General features: G+C 47.9%; 1 protein-coding gene and 1 pseudogene across 3 annotated transcripts; both read right to left on the reverse strand.

Annotated features, from left to right (window-relative positions):
- Window positions 1–562: 562 nt before the first annotated feature.
- On the reverse strand, window positions 563–9,108 carry LOC136449610 (receptor-like protein 4). Of its 3 annotated transcripts, XM_066449712.1 has the most exons (9): window positions 8,884–9,107; window positions 7,722–8,789; window positions 7,473–7,617; window positions 6,914–6,985; window positions 3,641–3,709; window positions 2,416–2,484; window positions 2,221–2,298; window positions 1,459–1,667; window positions 563–1,174 (listed from the first exon to the last, which is right to left on the reverse strand). In XM_066449712.1, the coding sequence occupies exons 1-9, from the start codon at window positions 8,963–8,965 to the stop codon at window positions 1,059–1,061; spliced, it is 1,908 nt and encodes a 635-aa protein (XP_066305809.1). In that variant the 5' UTR covers window positions 8,966–9,107; the 3' UTR covers window positions 563–1,058. The 3 variants fall into 3 exon arrangements, 2 of the variants coding, with proteins under 2 accessions (XP_066305809.1, XP_066305810.1); XM_066449713.1 differs by lacking the exons at window positions 563–1,174; window positions 1,459–1,667 and adding an exon at window positions 2,068–2,083 and having other exon boundaries at window positions 2,190–2,298; window positions 8,884–9,108; XR_010758062.1 differs by lacking the exons at window positions 563–1,174; window positions 1,459–1,667 and having other exon boundaries at window positions 2,416–2,666; window positions 8,884–9,108.
- Window positions 9,109–21,849: 12,741 nt separating this feature from the next.
- On the reverse strand, window positions 21,850–24,136 carry LOC136451677 (protein ASPARTIC PROTEASE IN GUARD CELL 1-like; annotated as a pseudogene).
- Between the last annotated feature and the right edge of the window lie 1,259 nt (window positions 24,137–25,395).

Here is a 25,395-nt window from a genome sequence, read left to right on the forward strand (position 1 = left end):
TTCTGTGGGCTAAAAAAACAGGTCCATTTTTTTACCTATGAATTATTACCTCCTCTCAAGAAAAACCTCTGAAACCTCGGTATGATTTCGCTAAAAAAAAACTTGGTATGATTTTCTTTCTTCAAGCTTTGAAGCTGAAAGTCCTACTCCTACACTCTCAATCAACTAACAAAACCATTTAATTATATCCCTGCCTTGGTTTGAAATGGTTTTAAAAGTGGTGTGAACCTCTTTTTTAGTTAAAATGAATATAAGCTTCTAAAAAATCCTAGAAATTTCCAAGAGATTTGAGACATGACTAACCCAAATCAAATATTTGGAGCTCGTGGGAATTTCTTTAGAAGCTCCCAAAAATAGATTTCGCTCTAGAAAAAAACAGAAAAAAATATCCAAAAAAATTGGAAACCTTACAGGACATTATATAGATGTATAACCATGTTTTGAAAAAAAAAATCCACAACAAAAACAGAAGATGCAACCATAACGAAGATGCAACCAATTATTGACAAACCACACCTGCACTCAAGAGGAGAGAATCATCCCACACAAGAGCCATTCACAGGCAAACGGGCCAAGTAAGATATGCAAGCTATGATCCTCTCACCTGCCCAAAGTCGGTTAGTAACACCATGTCAAGTTCTATACAAAAAATTAATACAAAGCCTTGACCCCCAGCTTACAAGTTACAACGCTCGAATCTGTCACAAACTCCCAGTCCTGGTTGCTTTTACATGATTCATTGAGAGCACAAGCGTAAGCTACACTATTTGGAGACTCCGCGAGTAAGTAAAAAAGAATCGGTGCACTACAGGAACTACAACGACTGCCTCATACGCCCCATATTACAGGATACAAGCACAATATGCTACATTTCGAATATCTCAAACTGTGAGTGTAACTGCCATGGTATGGAACCTGAGTGAAGATGCAAGGCCGCCATGCTGGTGACACGGGCAAAATTGATTCAAAACCTATATACTTCCTTCATGCCACCAACCACCATGAGTGTTCCCACAATAAATATAGCTATCAGTGAGACCAATTTCTGAGCACGTCACTCAGTGAGGGCTCCCGTTTGTGTAGAAACCATCTGGGTTATGTGCCTCCATCTCAGCAAGCATCACGGACTTTGCCCTCTGGTACCTATTCCTTTTTGCTGATATTGCCGATATGGCTGTAGGCAGAATTTAGTAAGTTTCAGACAGTGCCATCAAGTTACAGTTTATTGAAGATACATAAAAATTATATGAGCCAAGTTAGAGCTGAATGGTTTATCTTTCTTACAGCAAGAAGTTCCTAGAAAGTAAATAGGAACCAAGATAATGGTTAACAAGAGAAATAAACTGCCTTGCTGCAATGTAAATTAAATAATACTTACAGATCACTAAGCAAGTTCAGTCACATATGAAGTTTTAGAGAAGATATTAAGAAGAGGGAAGTTAATTAAATAATACTTACATGTCAAATCTTGAGGGAAGTCAAAATCATAGTCATATGGCCCCCTTCTGATGCACAGTATGTAGACCACTATAAGTACGACGAGAAGAAGAAACCCAAACGATGCTCCAAGTGCAATCTTGCCAGTTTTGTTCAACCCTCCTTTCTCCCAGAATAATGCACAAGCAGGTAAGGTAGGCACACCACACAGACCTTTATTACCTGAGAGGCTGCCAGAAGAATACATGTTGGTAGAAGATCAAAAATTCATACCACAAGTATATGTCAATCCTGTATTAACTAGCACAGTACATTATCTATCTGCTCACTCTCTGCACTCCTAAACTCCCTAATTTGGAGGAAAGCGCTAAGAATAATAAATTTATTCGAAATAAAGCTGCACAGTGCAGTTAATCGTTTATCCCCAGATAAAGTAAACAAAGCCTTGTCCATCTGTTCCTAAGAAATAGAGTCTTTTATCACCGAATCAGTTCCTTTTTCAGGATTGGATAGATCGCAGTCAGACCTATATCGGTAAGCACATAATTTTGAAAATTTGGTCTACTCCACTCTGATAATATCATAATACATACATTACTCAACATGATAGAACCTAAACCCTTCATTCTTGGACCTGTTCAGGAGCCTGGCATAAAATAGACTAATGAATAATGATGATTCTCATCCAGAGCATAGTAACTCTTTTTTAACCATATGTGACATCACAGGTAAGAAGTGGAAGTTTTGTTTACAAGACTTAGTAAGCAACTAAGCATATATTACTCTATCACGCCACCATGCACGCCAATTGAGTAAAGTCTTTCTGGAACTTGCCCATCGAGTTGATTGTTGTTTAGTAATCTGCATGAGAAGTCCTAGCTAGTAAGTTTATACTGGTACATGCATATTCATATATTACTAAAGAACTGCTGAAACAGGTCATAAACAAATTCAATAGTAGCTTCAAAATGTACTTACGCAGTCTGTAACTTGGACGAACCTATGGTGCCAGGAATGCTTCCAGTAAACTCATTTGATGAAATATCCCTAAGAACACAATGAAACACTCATATCAAACAAGCTTATGATGTATAAGAGCACAAGGTTTTGTATAAGCACAAGAGTTACAAGATCATAGACAAATATTATTTAGGGATGTTGACGTTGAAGATGACCCCAAGCCAACACACCAGCAGGGCCTTGGACGCCCAAAGAGGTTGTAGATCAACCTGCAATGCAGCAAGAACGCAGCGTAATCGACCAAACCGATATAGAGACCGATAAGACCGATGTAGAGCCCGTTCTTGGCTGAAAAGCTCCCGAACTACTCCCGGAAGGATCCGTCAGGGAGGAGCACGTGAAGGATCTCCTAGGACCTAGCAAGACCGCCTAGGATGCCGATGGATCTCGTGGAGAGACGTCACCGAACAGCAGGAGGGGTTGAGAGAGGGGAATTAAGGCAAAAGGAGTTGATATGTTGTATTTTTGACGATTAGATAGATGGGATCTCAATCGGCCATGATCCTCTCATATATAGAGGGGGGTGGTCTTATCCCAGTAGGAAACCTCTCCAAGCCTTATTTTCCAAGTTTCCCACAAGTTTGGAACAGTTCGGATCGGAATCCAAAAGGCCAGATACGAACAGGGTTTTTTGTTAGGTCTGTCGGAACTCGGAAGTCCCAACTTGGGTCAGAACTCCCGACGTGGGAATAACCCCAGACACCCGAGCAGGTTTCTTCAGGCTTCCCGGAAGTCCCGACTTGGGTCGGAACTCCCGACAACGGAGCATCTTTCCGGGGGTATAACTCCTTCATCCAAACTCCGAATTAGACGTTCCATATATGTTTTTTTACCGTCTCAACAAAAGGAACGCAATGCATTTTGACAACTTCACAAAATGGACAATTTTGGTTGTCAACAAGGGAATTTAAAGATTTAAACATGAGCTGAAATAGTAAATACAAGAGAATAGTAAATAGAATATTAAAGCACATTTACTAATTTAATATTCTATTTACTTGTATAAAGTTGGTTATGTGTAACAAATCATGATCTCGTATTCTTATGTTCAGCAGCCATTGTCCAGCTGTTTCAGCAACATGTATCTTGTATTCTTATTGTACTACTATAATGCTGCAGAAGAACGTTAACTGCAATGAAAGCACACCTTCATCTTATAAAATGGAATAATTTGTGTACTTACAGTGACACAAGTGAAGGTTGACCTAAACCAGGTGGTAAGGTTCCTGTCAGTGAATTATAGCTCAAATTCCTGAACAAACAGAAGATAGCACATTAACAATCATGGCTGGATGCCTGGATTGCAAACTGTTAAGTAAAGAAATAAGCCAAAAGGGCATTTCCATAGACAAGAAAGAATTCATGGCAAATGTATGAAAGGTTGAAAGCTTGGAAATGTTAAACATAATAGTTTATTGTTTAGATAATGATAAATATTGAACATAACCTACTGCGAAGCAGGTCCAACAAAACAAGAAGGCAGTATGACAAATTCACAAAAGAGAGTTTTACCTGTGTACCATTAAAAAAGATGGCCTTCCTACAGGCCACTAAACAGTTCGGACGCACCAAGGTGCCATGACACTTTACTTTTTTTTTTTGTCTTCTAAGCCATTCCGTTCACCTTTTGTTAGGTTTCTACCGTTTGAAAGCCCTGACATGTGTGCCCGGCCGGTGATGATGTCCAAAATACCCTTCTCTCAACCCTGTCCTTTCACCTCTTTTTCTCTGTCCGGTGGGGCCAAGCTGTAAGTGACCCGGGCACCTTCTTCCTCCTCAATCTATCACCCGAGCTGGATGCTGCCCGCACGTAGCTCGGAGGCGAGGATGACGGCGTCGCTGTGGAGGAAGAGGGTGAAGTGGCTGGTGAGGTTGAAAGGCCCCGTGAGCCACTTCCCGGCGGGCACGTACAGCATCGAGGTGGAGCGTTTACATCGCCATTGCTGCTCTGCTGAGGGGCAGGGCTGGAGACGAGGAGCCACACGCGGCTGGAGCCCGCTGCCCCTTCGCGCCGCACCGCCGCCGGCTGCACGCTCCCCGCCGGCCGCGCGCCCCTGCTGCCATGTTTTCCTTTTTTTTTTACCTGACACATGGTGCCGCTGGCCGCTGCAGCTCCCTTACTTGCCTGTTTGCATAGGAAGAGATGCGGCTCGACCTTGCTTGCTTGCAGACGCTGCCGCTGAGACAAGTGCGTGCCGCTGCCTGAGCTGGGGCAGATAGACGAGTCCGGCTGCCGCCGCGGCCTCAGAGATGCGCGCGCCGCCGCCCGAGCTAGAACAGAGCAGCAACAGCCACTGCACCCGACTACCCAAGCTACATCAGATGGCGCCCCTGCCGCCGGACGCGCGCCCCGCCGCACCGTCTGGACCGCGCGCGCGCTGTCCACCCACCTCCGCAGCCCCTCCAGCCCCGGCCCGAACCTCGAGAGCTTCCTCAACCGCGCTTTCCATGCCTGACTTCGAGCTGGACACCAACGCCAAGATGAGGTCCTGCTCGAGCCGCTGCTGCAGGCCTTCTTCCTTGCCGCAAAGGCCGTGTGGGGCGTCCGCCTCCTGGCGCGCTCCGTGCACCCACCGCTCCCTGTTGTGCACGCGGAGCGAGGCGCGCGCTTCGACCCACGGTTCATGGAGGACGCCGCAGCCAGCCGGGCGGTGAGGCTGGAGCTGGCCAGCGTGGAGCTTGTGCGTGGCGGGGGCAGCGCTCGCTTGCACCCGCGGCTGTTGGAGGATGTGGGGGCAGAGGCGCCCGAGCACACGCAGGTGGGGAATCGCGGAGATGGAGCTCGCACCGGCGTCTCCCCGACGGCCGGACATGGAGCTCGCACCTGCACTTCGGCACAGCACCGCGTTCAGACCCGAGGGCATTTGGGACTTTTTCCAACACAGATGGACACCGTTACCGTTGAAAGTGGACGGAATGGCTTGGAAGACAAAAAAAAAAAAAGTAAAGTATCATGGTACCTGGATGCGTCCGAACTTTTTAGTGGCATGTAGGAAAGGGTCATCTTTTTTAATGGTACACAGGTAAAACTCTCTTCACAAAACAACTTACATTTTCAACATATCCTTTAGCATTTGTACTCATAGTTTGTAGAAATGGATATATACCATTTAAAGCAAAGAGTAAGAATAGTAGAATGTAGTACATATGAACTAGAAACTGTTTTTTACCATAAATACAGCAGGGGAGGCCCCCACAGTAAAAATTTATTAATAAGAAAAAAGGAACAACTGAACAAACGACTGTCCAAGAAGGAAACAGACAATAGAAGAATTGTACAGATAAAAACTGTTGCCAGGTACTAATGGATTTTTTTTTTTTTGCTGTTCATAGAGCAAGATTTTATAAATATAGTTTATCCAAACATAGAAAAACAATAAGCCAGTCCAGTCAGCGAGCTTAATCAGTTGAGATGTGATTAATCAATTGTGAGGGCCAGGGATCTGAAAACTTTAAGAGATGGAGAGACTATATGAACCTATTCCCATAGGTTCAGACCCCATAATGGAAGCTTCAGAGCCATTCAATTTTGTGCCCAAGCCCTACTGCCTAACATTCCTGATCCACATGAAATGGTACATTATTTTTGTTGAGAAACATCTTTCCATTTTAAGCGTGCTAGCAGCCTAGGCCTAGCACACATGAACGGCAACATAGCCATTCAGCTCATTCCAATCATGTTATCATGCATGTCCATGTCAAGGAACAAGGATTGTTATTCGTGGTGGTCTACAGACTCAAACCTCTTGATATACTTTCCTGTTGTAACCACATGCACTTGATTTTATCTAACCAACCACATGCACTTGATTTTATCTAACTTAAATTTTCAAATTTCATTCACTTCGACAGGTGATCTTCTGCACTGTTATTCTCTGTCAGAATTTTCATAACAATGCCAAACTAAAATGACACAAACTGCTATACAAAGATGACACTTTATTTATTGAAACATCTTTCCATTTTAAGCGTGCTAGCAGCCTAGCACACATGAACGGCAACATAGCCATTCAGCTCATCCCAATCATGTTTCCATGCATGCCCATGTCAAGGATTGTTATTCAAGGTGTGGTCTACAGACTAAAACTTCTTGATATACTTTCCTGTTGTAACCACATGCACTTGATTTTATCGAACTTAAAAATTAAAATTTCAAATTTCATTCACTTCCACAGGTGATGTTCTGCACTGCTATTCTCTGTCTGAATTTTCATAACAATGCCAAACTAAAATGACACAAACTGCTATACAAAGATGATACTTTATTTATTTGATTTTCTCTTATATTAAAAAATACTCCTATAACAGAGCTAAACTAAGATGCACATAATTGAAATCCGCCTGTAAGCTACTGCTATCAACACAAAGTCAGGATTATATATATGCAAAATAATATAAATATCAAGGATGACCTGAGTCAAATTTGATTTCAACTGGTGTGTGAAATGATACTTACAAGCTTACCAAGTCTTTAAGATGACTTATTTCATCAGTGATGTAACCTTTTAGTCCTTGACTCGCCAGATCCCTGTAGAGGGCAACAGCAACATCATACAAGTTGTAACCACAAACATTTAAACCTTTCAACCCAGAATAGTATTTTAAGGAAAATAATCCACAGGCCCTTCCATTCAATCTCACATACTGATGCCGATGTACAGAATTTATTATATTATAGACAAGACACTGGCAGCTACAAGAACTCAAATTAAATAATCGAAAGACCTGTAACTCAAGCAACCAAATTACAACTTCAATTATGCAGTTAGAAATTTCAGTGCCACGTGCAACTAACAAATGCTAAGTGTTCAAGTAGATAGGAAAATTAGAATTTTTCCAATATCTGCTTGTCTGTTAAACATTTCCTTTCCAGTCAATCCAATCTATTCTATGAAAAATGCTCACTGTCACGTTAGTGCACTTTTGTGACCAAAAATGGAAGGCCAATAACCCCTAGATGACAACCAGAAATGCTCACAATAAAACACATTGCAATGGAGAAGAACGGTACTTACAGTTGTGTTATCACAAGCCCTTTGTCACCGCGATGGCAAGTAACTCCCTCCCATGCATCCCACTCCCTCGGTGCACAAGGGTCACCATTCCAACCCATCCTCGCAGGAATTTTCAGCGACTCCTTCAACGCCTTCATTGCAGCCACTGCCAAAACCAACGCAAGAAGCTGAGAGGGCAGATGCAGGGGGCAATTTTGCGGGTATCCTAACATTTCAATAGTCCAGCCAAAAATCTTCAGAATTGATCACCTTGGCTCGGCACCGTCCTCATCTCAAGTGGCACCATCGCATAATTCTCGAGCCCGCACAGCATCGGCCGTCCCACCACTGGCACAAGCTTGACGCTCAGCGTGGAGCTTGTCAGATTCTTGACAATGTAGGTCCACTTGAACGCCGTGAAGCCTCCGACCTGCTTGAAGATGTCGATCCTCGTCACGTTCTCCCCAGCCAGCACTACGTCGAACACCCTCTGGCCAGCTGAGCGGATCCCAGCATCGATCTCGGCGAAATGCAGCCAGACCATGTAGGACAGCCTGGTGTCGACCGGCATCAGGTACTCGATCTCATTGGTGGCGTCACCGCCCGTGGTGACCGCCGACTCGTACAGCTTGGTGGGGAAGTAGTTGGGCGGCTGGTTGCTGCCGAAAATCTTTTTCCCGCCCGCAGTAATGGCGTCGTAGCTGAGGCCGTTGTTCCGGAAATCGACGTCCGCCTGCCACACCCGCGAGAAGGCGTCGGCGTCCCTGGTGAACCCCGGTCCGAAGAGGCTGTTCCCGCAGGTGACGCGGCCGTAGTTGACGAGGATGAGGTCGGCCCCCGTGGTGGCGCCGTCGTAGGCGAGCGGGTGGACGGGTGCGACCTCGATGGAGGCGACGACGGGTGCGTCGGTGGAGAGCGAGTAGAAGCAGACGTCGGAGGCCGGCGCGGTGGCGGACGGGAAGATGAGGTCGGAGTAGGCCCCGTACCGCGCGGCGGGCTCGGGCCAGGGCGAGCGGAAGGAGAGCACGAGCGTGGCGGCAGCCGAGACGTCGAAGGACGGCGTCCGGACCTTGGAGTCGTAGTTGTCGTAGACGGAGAAGAGGCGGAGGTAGTAGCGCCCCGGGGGCAGCGGCAGCGAGTAGCAGGAGGACTTGCCGGCCGAGGAAGGCGGGAAGAAGCGGAGCGTGCGCTCCTGCGGCTGCGGGAAGCGGTGCGGCTCCGCGACCATACCCGCGGCCCCGCCCGCCGAGAAGAACTGGTCCGCGAGCCACCGGCGGCCGAAGGTGGAGGTGAAGTCCGCCGCGCCGCCGCAGTCGATGTTGTAGCTGTGGTTCGCAGCTGCGCCACCCACAGCGTTAGCATTTGCGCCGTTTGCATTGCGGCACGATTTGAATTAAACTCTGTTAAGGGGGGACCGAGCTAGGGAGCCTACCGCCGGAGAGGAAGGGGTCGTCGGAGGCGCGGGCGGCGCCGGCGCCGGCGAGGAGGAGCAGGAGCAGCGGGAGCAGCCGCATTGGGTGATCCCCTGGCCGTAGCGACGAGGATTTTAGGGGCTTTGCAAGAAAAAAAATTCTTCGCTGCGTGCGTTGGAGTGGAGCCTGGAAACAGCTGGATGGAGGTGGTGGAGGAATAGTGGGGGAAGGAAGGGGACAGACAAGGTGAAGCGGGGAAGACCGCTGTGGATCTGATAGCGTACGCCGTACCGGTGATCCGTGATGCGCGAGGGAGTGCACGCGGGGAAGGGATAGCCTGTTCACTTGCTCGCGCTACATCAAATCAATCCGTAGTAAATAATTCACGATCCTTTAAGCGAAACAGGGAAGCGATGCGGTGACATTGAAGAACGGGGGGTCCCGAATCTGAGCCAGCTTTTTGACGCGCTATAATCAGCCGCTTTCTCTTTCGATCCTCTCTTCCCGTCCCGGTCTCAGCTAGCGTGTCCAATGTCAATCTCCGTGGTTGCTAACCAAGCAGCAGAGCTGAGCGTTCCTGCTTAATTTGTACCCTCGGATCGCGCGCCTTCGCCGCGTCCGAGAATTGTCCGGGCAGGCAGGCGCGACGTGCGCAGTGATGCGGGGCATGTTCGTGCGGCGCGTCAAGTGTCAACCAACCCCACCAGCGGCCGTCCAGAGGAAAGCCCCTTCTTTTTCTCCCAATTTTGACTCCAGGGCGTGGCGTACACCGAGCAATTATCGTGGACTTTCTCCATCCCCGTGCATTCACGACCGCAGGGCCTAGTATGTTGTACCGAGCACTTGACAGATTCGGGAACGGGAAGGCCGCACCAAAGCTACTCCCAGCTCAGAGTACAAGATCCAGCTATTCGAGTTCGAGTGGTACACCTGAATTCAGGTATTGCCTGGTGCGTGCCGAATTCATGTCAGTAGCAGTAGTATAGAGCATGCCGCCTTTACTAATGTTGTACGTACGCCTTACGCACAGGCAGTGCCGGTCCTAGCATTCTGAGGACCTCTAACGACATCGTCGCGAGGGCCTCTCTCGATAAATATTTTTTTAGTAACATTCTAAAATTTTAACATCTGACCTAAATAACAAGAAAAACATGACTATATGAGTATAAAGTACTAGACAAAAATTGAACAACGAAAAAAAACCTAGGGCCTAGATAATTTGGACATGAACTTATTCAGAACCAAGATTCACAAATCACAAAAAGGGCAGAAGGCAATAACCAAGATCAGATGTCGTCGTCTTCGTCGAGCCCTGCCTCAACTGCCTGGTCGCCGCCGTCATCTGGACCGCCGTCGTCTGGCTTCTGGAAGACTGGAACTCGGGCGTCAGTGCCTCGGTGATCTGCGCTGGTGATCGCGTGGTGAACTGGTGATCGGCGCTGCGTCTCTCGCAGTCTCACGTCTCGCCAAAAGTTCGGAAGTCGTGACTCGCGATCGCTATGTTCGCGTGTGTGGGTGTTGGCGGCTCGGCTCCTTGCCTCCTGGAAAGAAAGAGGCCGACGACTCCTTTTGCTCATTAATACTAAATCCTAATAAACTATAGCTAAAGGTATGAAATATTATATATTTGGGCTTGAGCCCCCATCCCGCGAGGGCCCTCGGCTGTCGCACCTCCTGCCCCACCCTTAGGGCCGACACTGCGCATAGGAAGAAAGCAATAGCCTCGATCGGTACCTAGAGTAGCTATAATATACCCCTGTCTGCCAGAAATCAAACCTTTCGTTTCAATATACCCCTATCTGCCAGAAATCAAACCATGAGTGGCATTGAGCTCATCAAAGGATTACTCAAGAAATTTTACTCTCTTACGTAATTCTTTGCACTCCTTCTCTTCATCTCATTGCAAGCGTGCGCTTGCTCACACATGTCCATGAGCTCCTCCTTGGAGTACTCCTCATCTTCATCATCACTCCTACAAGAATCACTTTCATCATCATCACTCTCATCATATTTTACCTTGGTAGGCTTAGCCATGAGGCATGTTGATAGAGTGTCGAAGATGGAGGGCTTGTCGTTGATGGCAATGCTTGCTAGTGCTTTCTTGATTGATTTCTTGCCATCATCACTAGAGTCATCACTATCCGATGAGCCATCACTATCCCAAGTGACCACATAGCCTCCACCCTTCTTCTTCTTTTCAAAGGTCATCCTCTTCTCTCTCTTCTCCTTCTTTTCTTTCTTGTCCTTCTTGTGTTTGTTCTTCTCATCTTATCATTGTCACTATTGTAAGGATAATTGGCTACCACATGATCGGGACTCTTGCAATTATAGCATCTTCTCACATATTCTTTGCTCTTGGTATGATCTCTTCTTTTTCTTGCACCATAGCCTTTCTTCTTCATGAACTTGCCCATCTTGCGCACAAAGAGAGCCATAGCTTCATCATCAATATCACTAAGATCCTCATCATTACTTGACTCTTTCTTTGATTTGCCCTTGTTCTTGTATGATGATGAGCTAGCCTTGAATGCTACACTCTTCTTCTTCTTGTCCTCATCTTCCTTCTTGTCCTCCTTGTTATTCCCCTCCCTTTCCATACGGTATGTCTCTTGTGTCATGACTTCACCTAGTACTTGGTTGGGGGTGATCTCCTTTAATCCTCCTCCTATGATTAGCATTCTCAACATTTCAAACCTTGGAGGTAGACTCATCAAGAACCGATGAGAGACATCATCATTCTTGATCTTTTCTCCCAAAACCTTCAAATCATTGACAATGACTTGCAAGCGATGGAACATCTCCGATATGCTCTCATCATCTTTCATCTTGAAACCTATCAACTTGTCCTTAAGAATATATAACTTGGCACTCTTCACCTTCGGTGTGCCCTCATAGGTTTTCTCCAATCTCCTCCACACTTTATTTGCTCTTTCACAATCCTTGATTTGCTCAAACACCTTTGGATCAAAGGGCATTGTATAGGGTGTTGAGAGCCATTATATTGCATTGCTTGTTAGACTTATCTTGGTTGGTGGGATTGTCGGGATTAATGATAGCAAAATCATTCTCGGTTACATCCCATACTTGATCATTGATTGAACCAAGATACACACTTATCTTTCTCTTCCAATAATCATAGCTTGTGCCATCAAAGAATGGTGGTTTGCCCCCCACATGGTTGAACACAACTTGAGCCATAATTTGACACCGAGGTTGTTAAGCCTTCAATCAAACGGTGACTACGGCTCTGATACCACTTGAAAGGTCCTAATATGGCTAGAGGGGGGTGAATAGCCTATTTAAAAATTTATAAATCTACTAGAGCAATTTGATTAGTATGACAAATAGCGTAATGTAAACTTGCTCTAGCTCTACAAGGGTTGTAAGCCACCTATCCTAACAATTCTAGTTGTAATAATTACTTAGACACACAAATTTGCTATGTAACTACTCACTAAGAGCTCTCAAACTTGCTATTCTAAAAGCTCAACTAGATGAATATAGATAATAAAGCAAGCTCTCAATTCTAATTATACTAAAGAGCTTGTATCAACTAGTTTGTAAGAATGTAAATAAGTGAGTAGGGTGATTATACCGCCATGTAGGAGATGAACCAATCACTAAGATAATATATAGCCAATCACCGGGAGAATGCCAAAGACAAGAGACAATCGATTTTCTCCCGAGGTTCACGTGCTTGCCAACACGCTACTGTCTCCGTTGTGTCGACCAACACTTGGTAGGTTCAGCGGTTAAGAGGTATTTCACAAACCTCGTCCACATGATTGGACACCGCAAGAACCGACCCACAAGTGAGGTAACTCAATGACACTGAGCAATTTACTAGAGTTACCTTTCGGCGCTCCACCGGAGAAGGTACAACTCCCCTCACAATCATCGGAGACGACCATGAACAATCACCAACTCAGTGCCGATCCTCCACCGCTGCTCCAACCAGTCTAGGTGGTGGCAACCATCAAGAGAAACAAGCGAAATCCGCAGCGCAACATGAATACCAAGTGCCACTAGATGTAATCACTCAAGCAATACACTTAGATTCTCTCCTCAATCTCACAATGATGATGGATCAATAATGGAGACGAGTGGGAGGGATTTGGCTAAGCTCATAAGGATGCTATGTCAATGAAAATATGCAAGAGTTATCCTTGAGCCGGCCATAGGGCTATAAATAGAGCCCTCCATCAAATAGAGCCGTTGTACCCCTTCACTGGGCAAAACACGCTCTGACCGAACGCTCCGGTCATACTGACCGGACGCTGGCCCTCAGCATCCTGGTTGCCCGATGGACGCCACGCGTCACCAGCTTCAAACGCTGTTCGTCAGATTTCAACTGGCTATGAAGCTGATCCGGACGCTCCGGTCAAAACTGATCGGACGCTGAAGCCCCAGCGTCCTGGTCGTTTCCAGTAAGCTCTGACGAACAGCGTTTGAAGCTGGTGACGTAGTGGCGTCCATCGAGCGACCGGACGCTGAGGGCCAGCGTCTAGTCAGTATGACCAGAGCGTCTGGATCAGAGCGCGTTTTGCCTAGTGAAGAGGTATAACGGCTCTATTTGATGGGGGCTCTATTTATAGTCCCATGGTCGGCTCAAGGGAGCTCTCTTGCGCATTTTCATTGATATAGCAATCCTTATGAAGCTTAGCCAAAGTCCTCCCACTCATCTCCATCATTGATTCATCATCTTTGTGAGATTGGGAGAGAATCCAAGTGCATTGCTTGTGTGATTGCATCTAGAGACACTTGATATTCGTGTTGCGCTGCGGATTTCGCTTGTTTCTCTTGGTGGTTCCCACCACCTAGACGGTTGGAGCAGTGGTGAAGGATCGGCACTGAGTTGGTGATTATTCGTGGCTGCCTTCGGTGATTGTGAGGGGAGTTGTACCTTCCCCGGCGGAGTGCCGAAAGGTAACTCTAGTAAATTACTCGTGTCATTGAGTTACCTCACTTGTGGGTCGGTACTTGCGGTGTCCTATCATGTGGACGAGGTTTGTGAAACACCTCTTAACCGCCGAACCACCAAGTGTTGGTCGACATAACGGGGACGTAGCGTGTTGGCAAGCACATGAACCTCGGGAGAAAATCAATTGTCTCTTGTCTTTGGCATTCTCTCGGTGATTGGCTATATATTCTTCTTGTGATTGGTTCATCCCCTACACGTCAGTATAATCACCATACTCACTTATTTATATTCTTGCAAACTAGTTGATACAAGCTCTTTAGTGTAATTAGAATTAAGAGCTTGCTTTATTATTTATATTCATCTAGTTGAGCTTTTTAGAGTAGCAAGATTGAGAGCTCTTAGTGAGTAAATACTTTGGAAGTTGTGTGCCTAAGTAATCATTGCAACTAGAATTGTTGAATAGGTGGCTTCCAACCCTTATAGAGTAAGAGTAAGTTTGCATTACGCTATTTGTCATACTAATCAAATTGCTCTAGTTGATTTGTAGAATTTTAAATAGGCTATTCACCCCCCCCCCTCTAGCCATATTAGGATCTTTTACCAGCGTGTCCGGTCAGTGGCAGCAGAGGGCGTGCAGCGTCGATCTCTGACCAGACACTGGGTCACAAACTGACCGGATGCTGGAAGGTTGTGTCCGGTCCTGCTGATGTGGCAACACACAGTGTTGAGGGTGACTGACCAGACGCTGGCTGTGTCCAGTCAAGCATGACCGGACGCGTTCGGTCATGAAAAGTCGTCTCTAGATGCTTACTGGAAATGATCGGACGCTGGGGTTCAGCGTCCGGTCACTTTGAGCTGCTACGTTCGGTCGTCACTTGACCGTTAAGATCGGGCAATCAACATTTGAAGAGATAGGACATGTGGCACGCATTGCGTGACTAGACACTGAGGTCCAGCGTCTGGTCGATATGACCGGAGCGTCCGGTCACCCCGTGTTGTGTCTAGTGAAGGGGTATAATGGCTCTATTCTGTGGGGGCTTCTATTTAAGCCCCATGGCTGACTCAAGCTCTCACTCTTGGCCATTTGCATTGACATAGCAACCTTAGTGAGCTTAGCCAAAGCCCTCTCACTCATCTCCTATCATTGATTCATTATTTTTGTGAGATTAGGGAGAGAATCTAAGTGCATTGCTTGAGTGTTTATATCTAGAGGCACTTGGTGTTCGTGTTTCGCTGCGGGATTTGCTTGTTACTCTTGGTGGTTGCCACCACCTAGATGGCTTGGAGCAGCGAGGAATCGTTGAGCGGAGGGTGATGATTGTCTCTGGCTCCGATCAAGGTGATTGTGCAGGGGTTCTTGACCTTTCCCCAGGTGGAGAGCCAAAAGGTACTCTAGTGGATTGCTCGTGGCTTGTGTGATTCCTCATCTTGTGTTGATTGTGTGGCACCCTATTGAGGGTTTGGCGTGTGATGCCAATTAGCACGTGAACCTCCAAATGAGTGAATCGCCACAACAAGGACTAGCTTGCCGGTAAGCAAGTGAACCTCGATAAAAATCATTATGTTCATCATTTGACTTCTGAGGTGATTGGTCTTTATTGTTAGTTATCCTTGTGATTGATTGGTTCCTTTCTCGACAAGGCAGGTATAACCCTCTTGATCACTCTCTTTACATTACCATAAACTAGTTGTCAAGCTCTTTAGTGTAGCTAGTTGTGAGAGCTTGCTTGCTTGGTTGGTGTGGTTCTTTAGTTAGCTTTTGAGAGCACACTAACATAGAGTAGTGTCATAGCTATTGTGTGAATAGATACTATCTAAACTAGAATTGTGGTAGGTGGCTTACGTTTTGAGTAGGCTAGCACAACCCTTGCTTCTCCTCATAATTGTCTAACCATTTTTATTAAGTGTTGTTGTAGAAATTTTTATTAGGCTATTCACCCCCTCTAGCCATTAGGACCTTTCAACGTGCCACCCGACCACGCTGGGAGTGGCGGTTCCTCATAAGGAGTGTCCATGCAGCTCAGCTTTAGAGCTAGCTTCTTGCAGCTCTTCTTCACCTTCTGCATAAATAGACGTTAAAGTTAGGTGCATTTCCTAAACGCATATACACTAAAGAAATAATTTCGGAACGGACTAGTTTATGTTTACCTCCACAAAAGCCTCGAGAACGCCTGGCCCCTGCCCTCTAGACTCATGAAGCCGGAACGCTGCTTTGTTGGACAGCCTCGGCAATTGTGTCGCCTAGGTACATAAACGCGATTGAACAGTTTTAGTATACATACTTAATATCAAATGGATAATAAATTGTACCATTCAAGTATCTTACCACGTATCTTTGTAGCGGGGCTCTCTGTAGTTGTGTGTCCTCTCTAGTGGCAACGTCGTACACATCTTCGATCACATCTTCCTCTGAAGTCCTCGTCAATCGCCTCCTCAGTGTACGGGGGTTTGATATGTGTCCTCGTAGACTTGTGAAGCCAATGCAGGTACTCGTCGAAGGTGTGCTGGTCATGTGGAGGACCCACATGGACCGGCTGCCATTCCTTGGTCTCCCACAAGTGGATGTGCGCGTTGTATGTCACGCGCCAATCCTTGGTCTTGTATCTCTTTCTGCGGTCATACCTGCAACAAAACGATGTTAGTTGTACCACACACACATCTGAATTGTAGTTTTGTTATTAATCGATAATGCACCCGTGCAATCCTTGGTTGGTGGAGTAAAGCGGTGGTGGGCAGCCTGTCATTCTTTCAAACTGTCTGTAGACCCTGACGGGCAAGTGAATCTCGACCACGTAAAAGAAAATAAGAGGGACATTGTAGCGATACTCCTCTAACTCGTCTCTAGTGATAGGACTGAGATAGTACTAGAGCTCCAGAGCATCCCAAGGACATTAATGCACTTGAACATTTCGTAATTGAGTTAGGCTGTGATATAGTGTAGATCAAATAAGACACATGTATGATAGTAAAGAGAGCGTAACCTGGTGCTGTGTCAGGACGTCGAGACCGTTCGTGTACTCCCTGTATATGCGCCTCGCATTTCCTTTAACTAACTCTGATTCCGTCTAGATAAACAGAGCTATAGGGAGTGTATCCTGCCTGTTCTATTGCTGCATTGAACACGATAATGAATTAGCCATTAATAAACTCATCATATGTAACCATATCGAAGAATATAATGAACCGAAGTACTTACTGGTAAACCAGTACTAAGGGGCCTCCCAACGGGCCATCGTTCCCAACACCAAACCTGGAGTAGGTACAAGCAACCTCCAAGGTTCGCATACCCTGAGGTGCGACGGCAGGCAACGCATAACTGTCGATACGTCTATGCCAAGACTGCGCTGCCTCAGCTGTACGCCGCTATGTTCTCCCACGGCTGGCATAGTATGTTAAGGAAGATCTAGCTGATGGTGTTGCATGAGGCGTCTAAAAAGAGAAAAGCACCAAGAAAGTGCCAGAGCCACACTTGAGTGAACCTATCGATCTGAGCCTCCTTAGCCTATGGGTCTAAGTAATTAAAGCACTCTATGATCTAGGACGACAAAACACCAATAGTTTTTCTAAAATTTACCAAAGAAAATGAGACCCGATGGCTATAGAAAAGCAATGCAAGTATTATATAGGCTTCAATTTCTCACTTATTTTTCTTGGAAGCCTCGTCGTCCGGTAGAACAAAGCCAGTAAACTAAGCCACCAGCTCCCTCCAGTGATCGTTGTCAACTATCCCTGTCATTGGAAATCCCCCCAATAGAAGGCCAAAAATAGCCCTTCATGTCCTGCATGGTTAAGGTCATCTCGTCACAAGGTAGGTGAAACGCAGTGGGTCTCAGGCCTTCCACCTGTTATAAGAATAGAACGACTGTTAGTTGCCTCAAATTTGTTATAAGAAAATTTACGTATAAAAAATGCACTCGCATCCTGTCTACAGCTGCAGTAAGTAGTGCTGGGTCAAGGGCGGAAGACCGTGGTTGACAACACGGATAAGCTCGAGGAAGCCGGCACGCCGTATGTATGGCGCATAACGCTCGTCCCACTGGTGCGCCCTGGTATGCGTGTGGGGCCTCAAAGTAGGCAAGGCCACCTTTGCGTCGTTGTCACTCAAGATATGTGCTCGGTGCTGGTCGTCGTACTCAACCTCAAGAATGGGGTACAACGGATGTTGCGTGGTAGGGACCATCTTGTTACAAATTGATAAACTAAGCGCTAGAGTATTCAAATTAACATTACGTAGCATTGCAAAATTTGAACTACTTGTTATGCAATACGAACACAATATGAAAGCACATGTATATATTCAAAGTAACATTAACAGACATATCACGCACTAGTAACATAAACAACTTTACTAGAAATATAAGCATTTGACGAAACTTCATGAAGTCATCAAAATCGACGTATCACGCACTAGTAAGTACCGATATTTGTAAACTAGTATCTATACCCAAAATCCCTAACTAAATAACTAACTATAAACTAAATAATAAATACTTAATCAATCCCTAAACCTAAAATCCTAACTATACTAGAACACACAACCTCAAACATAAAAACTACCTACGTAAATTACAAACAAATTCACTAACCTAACTATCCTAAATCACTAACTATCCTAAATTTGACAGACTATCATAAATCAATAACAATCATAAAACCCTTACTATCTTAAATTACTAATTATCCTAAATCACTAATTATCCTAAAACAAGAGGGAGGTATCTTAGGAGCGGGCGGCCTTGACGTGCCGGCGGGCAGGGGTGCGTGCGCGTGCGGGCGCGGTGTGGGCAGGCGCGGGCGCTGGCGGCGGGCGATGCGCGGCGGCGGGCGGGCGGGCAATATTTATTTGGCCCGCCGCGCCATGCTCTGTGGCGTGGCACTGCCGCACCAAGATCGGTGGCGCGGCAGAGCCCTGCCACGTCACCGGTCGTGATTATGGTTGTCGCCACGTCAGTCCGCTGCCGTGTCACCATGCATGACGCGGTACAGGCATTTGACCGTATAATAGGCGCGGCCAAAAGTGTTAGCTTAAAAAAACAGACAGTGTTAGATTTAAAATTAGTTTTGTAAAAAAAATCGATGTGGGTCGATGGCACGCTGCAAGAAGCGAGACACATTTCTAGCTTCCTTTTTCAACATTGGAGGAAAAAAAGCAGGAGCAAGAGCAAAGCTGGCCTGCACAGCGGACCGGACGGGGTTGGGACATGCTGCATGGTGGTGTGGTGTCGAGGGACCTTGGATTCCGACCGTGGAGGCGTGGAGGACAAGGACATCGAACACGATGGGAGCTGGCCAGCTGGGTGCAGTGGGAGTGAGCTGTGCAGTGCTGCTCTGGAGCCATCATCAGCGATGCATGCCCGCCCTGGCGGCTCCAGTACTCCATCGTCCTTCGCTATTACTACACAGGAGCCGTGCTGCACTGCAAACGTTATCAAGCGGCGTCACCATGGCCGCGTGATGCACCCTTCTGCTGTTCCGCTGCAGGTTTGTTTAACTGCTCACGTAATTGCGTCTTCCCGCTCCAGGTCCTTCGCTAATTTTTATTTTTATTTTTGTGAGGGAGGGGGTTATTATATTCAACTTTTCTGAAACCAATTTTATCACCGTAAGAGAGTAACTGCACGCGTGTCCCACCTAGCGATGCCGACCTACCCTCTCCGTCTCCGTCCAAACAAATCCCCACTTCTTGGTCGATCAAAGCGAACCCGCAGGACTGCAGGAGCGTCACAACAAGAGCACGAGGGCGAGGGGAGGGATTAAAAAACAAAACTAACGGGAGATCGGTTACCAACCACCGGAGAATCTTGTGCCCCTCTCACTCTCAAATCGGGCCACTGTTTCTTGATAACACGGCACGTCGGCACGTCCAGTCCAGATGCATGCATGCATAATGCATTGCATCGGTTTTTTTTTTCGGTCGAAATAATATTTTTCTCTCACAATAAACTAGCTCAAACAGTATTTTAATTTTTTTTCCGTTGAAACAGTATTTTATCTCGCAATAAATCCATCAAAACAGTATTTTGTCTTTTTTTCCCGACAAGCGAACGAGGCTTTGTTTTGAATTCTCGCGCAGTCATTTTCTTTGCATAGTAGGCGGTTGGGATGCGAATCGATTGCAAGCAGTGGCGGATCCAGGGGGCTAGGGGGTCAGTAGCGCTCCTGTGAGAGTGATTTTGTAGAAAAAACGTGATTTTATCGATAATCTTTAATATTTATTCTAAATCTCTGTTGATTAGCCTCCCGTGCTCATCTTGGCTCCGCTAATGATCGCAAGCATGAGTGCGTGAGCACTAAACAAGATTGTTAGCGACGTACCACCCACTCTTGAGTAGTCTTTGGCGCTGCAGTTTTCTTCTCACCAGGACTGCTCGTGCTCGGCAGTAATTCCAAGCAAGGTTATTTGAGTACGACTGTAATGCAAAAACTAGAGCGTTTGCGCCTTGTTTATCTGAGAACGACTGGTGCAGCGCGTGATTAGCCTAGGCCATGTTTAATTCCACCAAAATTCAAACTTTGGCACTATGCAAAAAGAAGATTCCTCGTCACATCAAACTTGCGGTACATGCATGGAGTACTAAATGTTGACGAAATCAAAAACTAATTGCACAGTTTGATTGTACTTTGCGAGACGAACGTTTTGAGCTTAATTAGTCAACGATTGGACAATTATTACCAAATACAAACGAAATGTTACAGTGCGCTACAGTGATCTAAATTCCGGTGGCGCCAACTTGGGCCGACAACTAAACGCGGCCCTATTCGTAAAGTAGTAGCAATTACGTTCATTGGCCTCATTCGGCTTACTGAAACTTGACTGAAATATTACGAGAGAAAAATACTGTTTCAGCTAAAAAAAAAGATGAATAAACTAGATGTAAGGTAAGTCGAACGGAGCCATTACTCTCAAACGATCTATGCACGGGACAAATGCTCACACATACATCATGCAAGGCCATAGAGAAACACCGTAACAGCACTGTAGGTTGTACATCTATACTCTACCGTTTTTCTCTTGCGTTTACAAATGTTTAATGATGTTTTTAATAAGGGTGTGGACGAATGGCGATTTGCTCGCATCAACGATCTGGAATCCAACGTTAGGGATCGTTAGAATGACATGTGTGGCGGCTAGCTACGCCACCCTTGATCCTTCGAGTGGAAGGCAGGCATGGAACGGTGGGGACAACGGACAACCTCTTTCGGAGGCATCTGGGACGTTGAGGGCTCACATGCAGCAGGTGCATGAGCTCTCGTTTAGTCGGAGAAATTTGGATTTTGGGCTACTATAGCATGTTCGTTTTTATTTGATAAATAGTGTTCAAACATGGACTAATTAGGTTCAAAACGTTCGTCTCGTAATTTCCCACCAAACTGTGCAATTAGTTTTTCTTTTCGTCTACATTTAATGCTTCATGCACGGGCTGCAAATATTTGACGTGACAAGTACTGTAGCGACTTTTTAAAAGTTGAGATAGAACTAAACATGAGCTCAACACTGCTGCTCTGCTACCCAACAGTAACGGGCGGGGCACCGGACGCAGCGCTACAGCGGGCAGGGCAGCAGCGCAGGGCCTGCTTCGATCTCATCTACTTCCTCCTCGCTTCGCTTCTGTCCTCGTCACCGTCATGATAATCGGGCCCCACAAGATAATCATAACGAGCCCTGCTAATTGGGGAATCGGGTGGACGGGTGGTAAGTTCCCAGCAAATAGCCAAATACAAGGGTCCGATGTTGTCGTGGAGGAAAGCACGAGTGAAGTTGCGTCGCATGAGGCTGTCTCCGAGGACACCGAACCCAAATTTAAAATGTGTCAAAAAATATAATACCTATAATCTTCAATGGTACCTATATGAAAGACATATTTTATAAATATTCTCTCTTCTGAAGAACTATTTATAGAAAGGGTTCTCCTTTGGATTTTGTTATTACATAAGACAAAAAAAATAGGTATGAAACTACCCAAAGAATAAATAGTCTTGTATTTTGAGTGGCAGTTGTTGGAGGGTCTAAAGCCGCGCTACAGGAGGTTAAGCAACAGCCTGACGCATGTGACCTGATCCCGGCCGGTGGCTACCAAAGTTTATATCTACGGCCCCATGAAGAGACGCGCCGACAACGCCACGGTACCTAAGCATGCACGCTTTGCTCTACCAATTGCTGTCCTGTGGTGTACACTTGCAAAAACACAGATTACTGCTGCAGTCTTCAAATTAGTACTAACATGCATACTTATCTGATTGTTTCCGCTGGATGGAAACTTCCATTTTCTTGACATAATAATAAAATAAAAATAAATACTCTAAACTTGGAGCCCCATGACCTCATTTCGGCGTGACAAGGCTCCACGCACGCACATCCCATGCACACCCATCCATACTGGACCCACCCGCGCCGAACAGGCTGGCAGCCTGGCATGGCATCGTCTGTCCTCGCGTTTGCCTTTCGCTCGTCCCCAGACCGGGCAGGTCCCACCGCTCCCTTAATTACGCCCCATCGAAAAACTCTCTCCCGCTAATTAAACACCGGCTAGTCATTACTAACGCCGTGGCTAACAAGGCGGTTAGCCACCCAGAACCCAGAAGCCAGGCTAGCACTTGTTCGGGGTGAAGCCGACGGCGCCCTTGGCGGTGTCGAAGCTGACGCGGATGCCCTGCTGCTGCACGTTCCCGATGATGGACACGGCCGCGTTCGTCGGCGCGAATGCCAGGCAGTAGGTCCCGGCCCCGTCCACCGGGATGAGGTAGTTCTTCGCCGGCAGCCGCAGCGCGCCGCCGCCGCCGAACCTTAGCGACACCGCGGGCACCTCCACGCTGGTCCGGTCCGACAGGTCGTAGCACGTGTCGAACAGCGAGACCCCCGAGGTCCGGGGCAGCGACGGCGTGCCCCGGACGAAGGCGTCGCGGAGCGCGGCGTAGGCGGAGGCCTGGAGCCGCGTCACGGCGGTGCCGGAGTCCACGATGACGCCTCCGGACCCGGACGTGGCGTCCATGGCGAACGCGGACGCAGGGATGGACAGCGGCTGCCCGCCCACAGAGATCCCCGACAGCTCGACGTAGTAGAAGGTGCCCGTGCGCGGGCTGCGGATGAGCGGCGCCGTCACGGTGTCCGCCGCCGCGGCCTCGGCGTCCGCGCCGAACTGGAGCGTGGACGCGGCGGGGGAGTCGCGGTCGACGAGGCAGTAGGAGAAGGTGGACGCGGAGATCTGGGACGGGAATGAGAGTGGCCCCCGCCGAGCGCAAGCAGGCCCGCGGCGCCGACGAAGAGGCCCTCGTTGTCATGGCCGCACCCGATGGCGACGTTGGTGACGGGCGTGGAGTCCCCCAGCGTGAGCGTCTCGGTGGCGAAGTCGCCCACGGTGTAGGAGCCGTCGCCGTAGGCCACCTCGTAGAGGCACGCGCCCGTGGCGTTGCGGCACGCCGCGGTGTCGAGGTCACGGCACCGCGGGGAGTCGCAGGAGACGGCGGCGTAGGAGGCCGACAGCGACGGGTCGAACACCGGGTCCGACTGCTGGTAGCAGTCGGCGCAGGGCTGGCACTGCACCCAGGTGACGTCGCTCCCCGTGTCCAGCACCATGTACAGCTCCCGCGCGGGGCTGCCGATGCCCACGCGGGAGAAGTACTCCCCGCTGCCCTGCCCGACGCCCGACACCACGGGGCCCTGGATCGCCGCCGCCGCCAAGGACGCCGCGAACACCGCGGACTCGTTCGCGGGCCGCAGGTCGTGCAGCCGGGTCACCCCGTCCGCCGCCAGCGTCGCGCGGGCAGACAGCGCCGCGGCGCGCGCCGAGTCGCGGCGGAGGCGGGACAGCACCAGGGACCGGTACGTCTCGTGCCGCCACCCCTGCTGCGCCTCGGGCAGGAAGTCCCGGGAGTGGAGCCGCAGCGTGAGGCCGCCGCCGTTGTCGCCGCCCTCCCGTGAAAAGCGCTTCGCCTCGGCGGCGGACTGGTGCAGCGAGATGGCGTCGGTGGAGACCGCGGCGCGGGCGCGGGAGAGTGAGGCGGCTACATCGAGCGTCTCCGTGTCGGCGGACGAGTGGCGATGGCGGGAGACGGCGGGTGTCGGAGCGACGGCGAGTAGGAGGACGGCGACGGCGGCGGCGGCGGCGAGCGGGAGAAGGGTAGGCGGCTGCATTGTGCTGCCGCTATGGCTGGCGGTGAGAGGACTGGGGCAGTGGAGTGGGGGAGTAAAGTAGAGTGTCGGGGGCAGCAGGAACGAGTGGAGGGAGAGGAAGGTGGTGGTGGGATTTTTCAAGGGCGGCACGCGGCCGCGGCGGCAGGTGCAGTGACGAGGGTGAATGGAATGGGAATCACGTCATTTCGGTGCTGGACTTCGCCCTGCGGCGGCGAGCGGACTGGAGCTTTTATGGAGCCTGGCTGTAACCGCAAGACGGGGAGGTTGGGGTGGGCACAGGAGGAGGCCACGCACGCTCTTGGCCGGGACCGGGAGAGGCGAGCAGATGGCGGGGCCGCGGGGTGGCGATGAGTTATCATTTCGGTCGTTGGGTTAGGAGCACGGTACAGAATCATTATTCAGAAATCGTCGTACAGGATTACTGTCGTCTGTTACGGCGTTGGTCGTAAATTACCCACACCGTGCTCTGCACAGCAGCGCACGTAGGAGCAAGTGTGAACATGTGATGTGTCCTGTGATCATGTGATATAATACTATGCATGTTTAGGGCCTGTTTGGTTAGCCCGACTAAAGTCTATCTGCTAAACTTTAGTCAGTTTAGCCACTAAAGTACCAAACAAACTGACTAAAAAAAACTAAAGTAATTTAGTTACATTAGTCATCCAAGAGTACCTAAAAGTAGGCTAAAGTGCACATGGATACCTGTTCGGTTGGCTGGTTCGTATCGTTGCTGGTTCGTGAAGAAGTACTGCTGGTTGGTTTGTGTGAGAGAAAAATACTGTTCCGGCTGAAAATTTACGATCGTTTACGACAAGCCACAGCCAAACGAACAGGCTGAAGGGTTGTTCCTCATTATCGCTGATCTCCATTTTGATTTGGACAATCATTAGGAGTAGTTTGGTATTTGTTGAACTGTTTTAATGGCCTTTAATCACTTTTAGTTACTAGAACTAAATAGATGTGACTAAAATTTAGTCACTAATTTTAGTAGCTAAATTTTAGTCGATAAAACGAAACAGGCCCTTAGTGTTGACACCGTAACGAGGTTGGTTTCTAGCACAGCCAGCGAATTCAGAGCGACGGAAACAAGGCAAACGATGGCTGATTAGGTATGCAGTTTCTGTGGGATCGGCTAAAGATCACACTGTCACCGTTTTATGTTCACAGCAGGAATCCTATAAAAGTTTAATTTTACTCACTGAGAAGAAAAAAATCTCACGCTTCAAATGCGGGCCAGGCCATAGAGATTCTGCACTTGAAAATGCGTTGGCGCCATGTGTGCTCCCAAGCTAACGAACGCGATCGATCACTGGAGTGCATTTAGTTACGAGAAACAAACGCCACCTACTGTACATTTGTGGCAGTATTGAGGGTGCGTTTAGTTCCCAATTTTTTTTTTGGTTTGGGTACTGTTTGGCCACTGTAGCACTTTCGTTTGTATTTGATAATTAGTATCTAATTATAGACTAATTAGGTTCG

The sequence above is a fragment of the Miscanthus floridulus genome, chromosome 5 (assembly GCF_019320115.1).
Source record: "Miscanthus floridulus cultivar M001 chromosome 5, ASM1932011v1, whole genome shotgun sequence".
NCBI lineage: Eukaryota > Viridiplantae > Streptophyta > Magnoliopsida > Poales > Poaceae > Miscanthus > Miscanthus floridulus.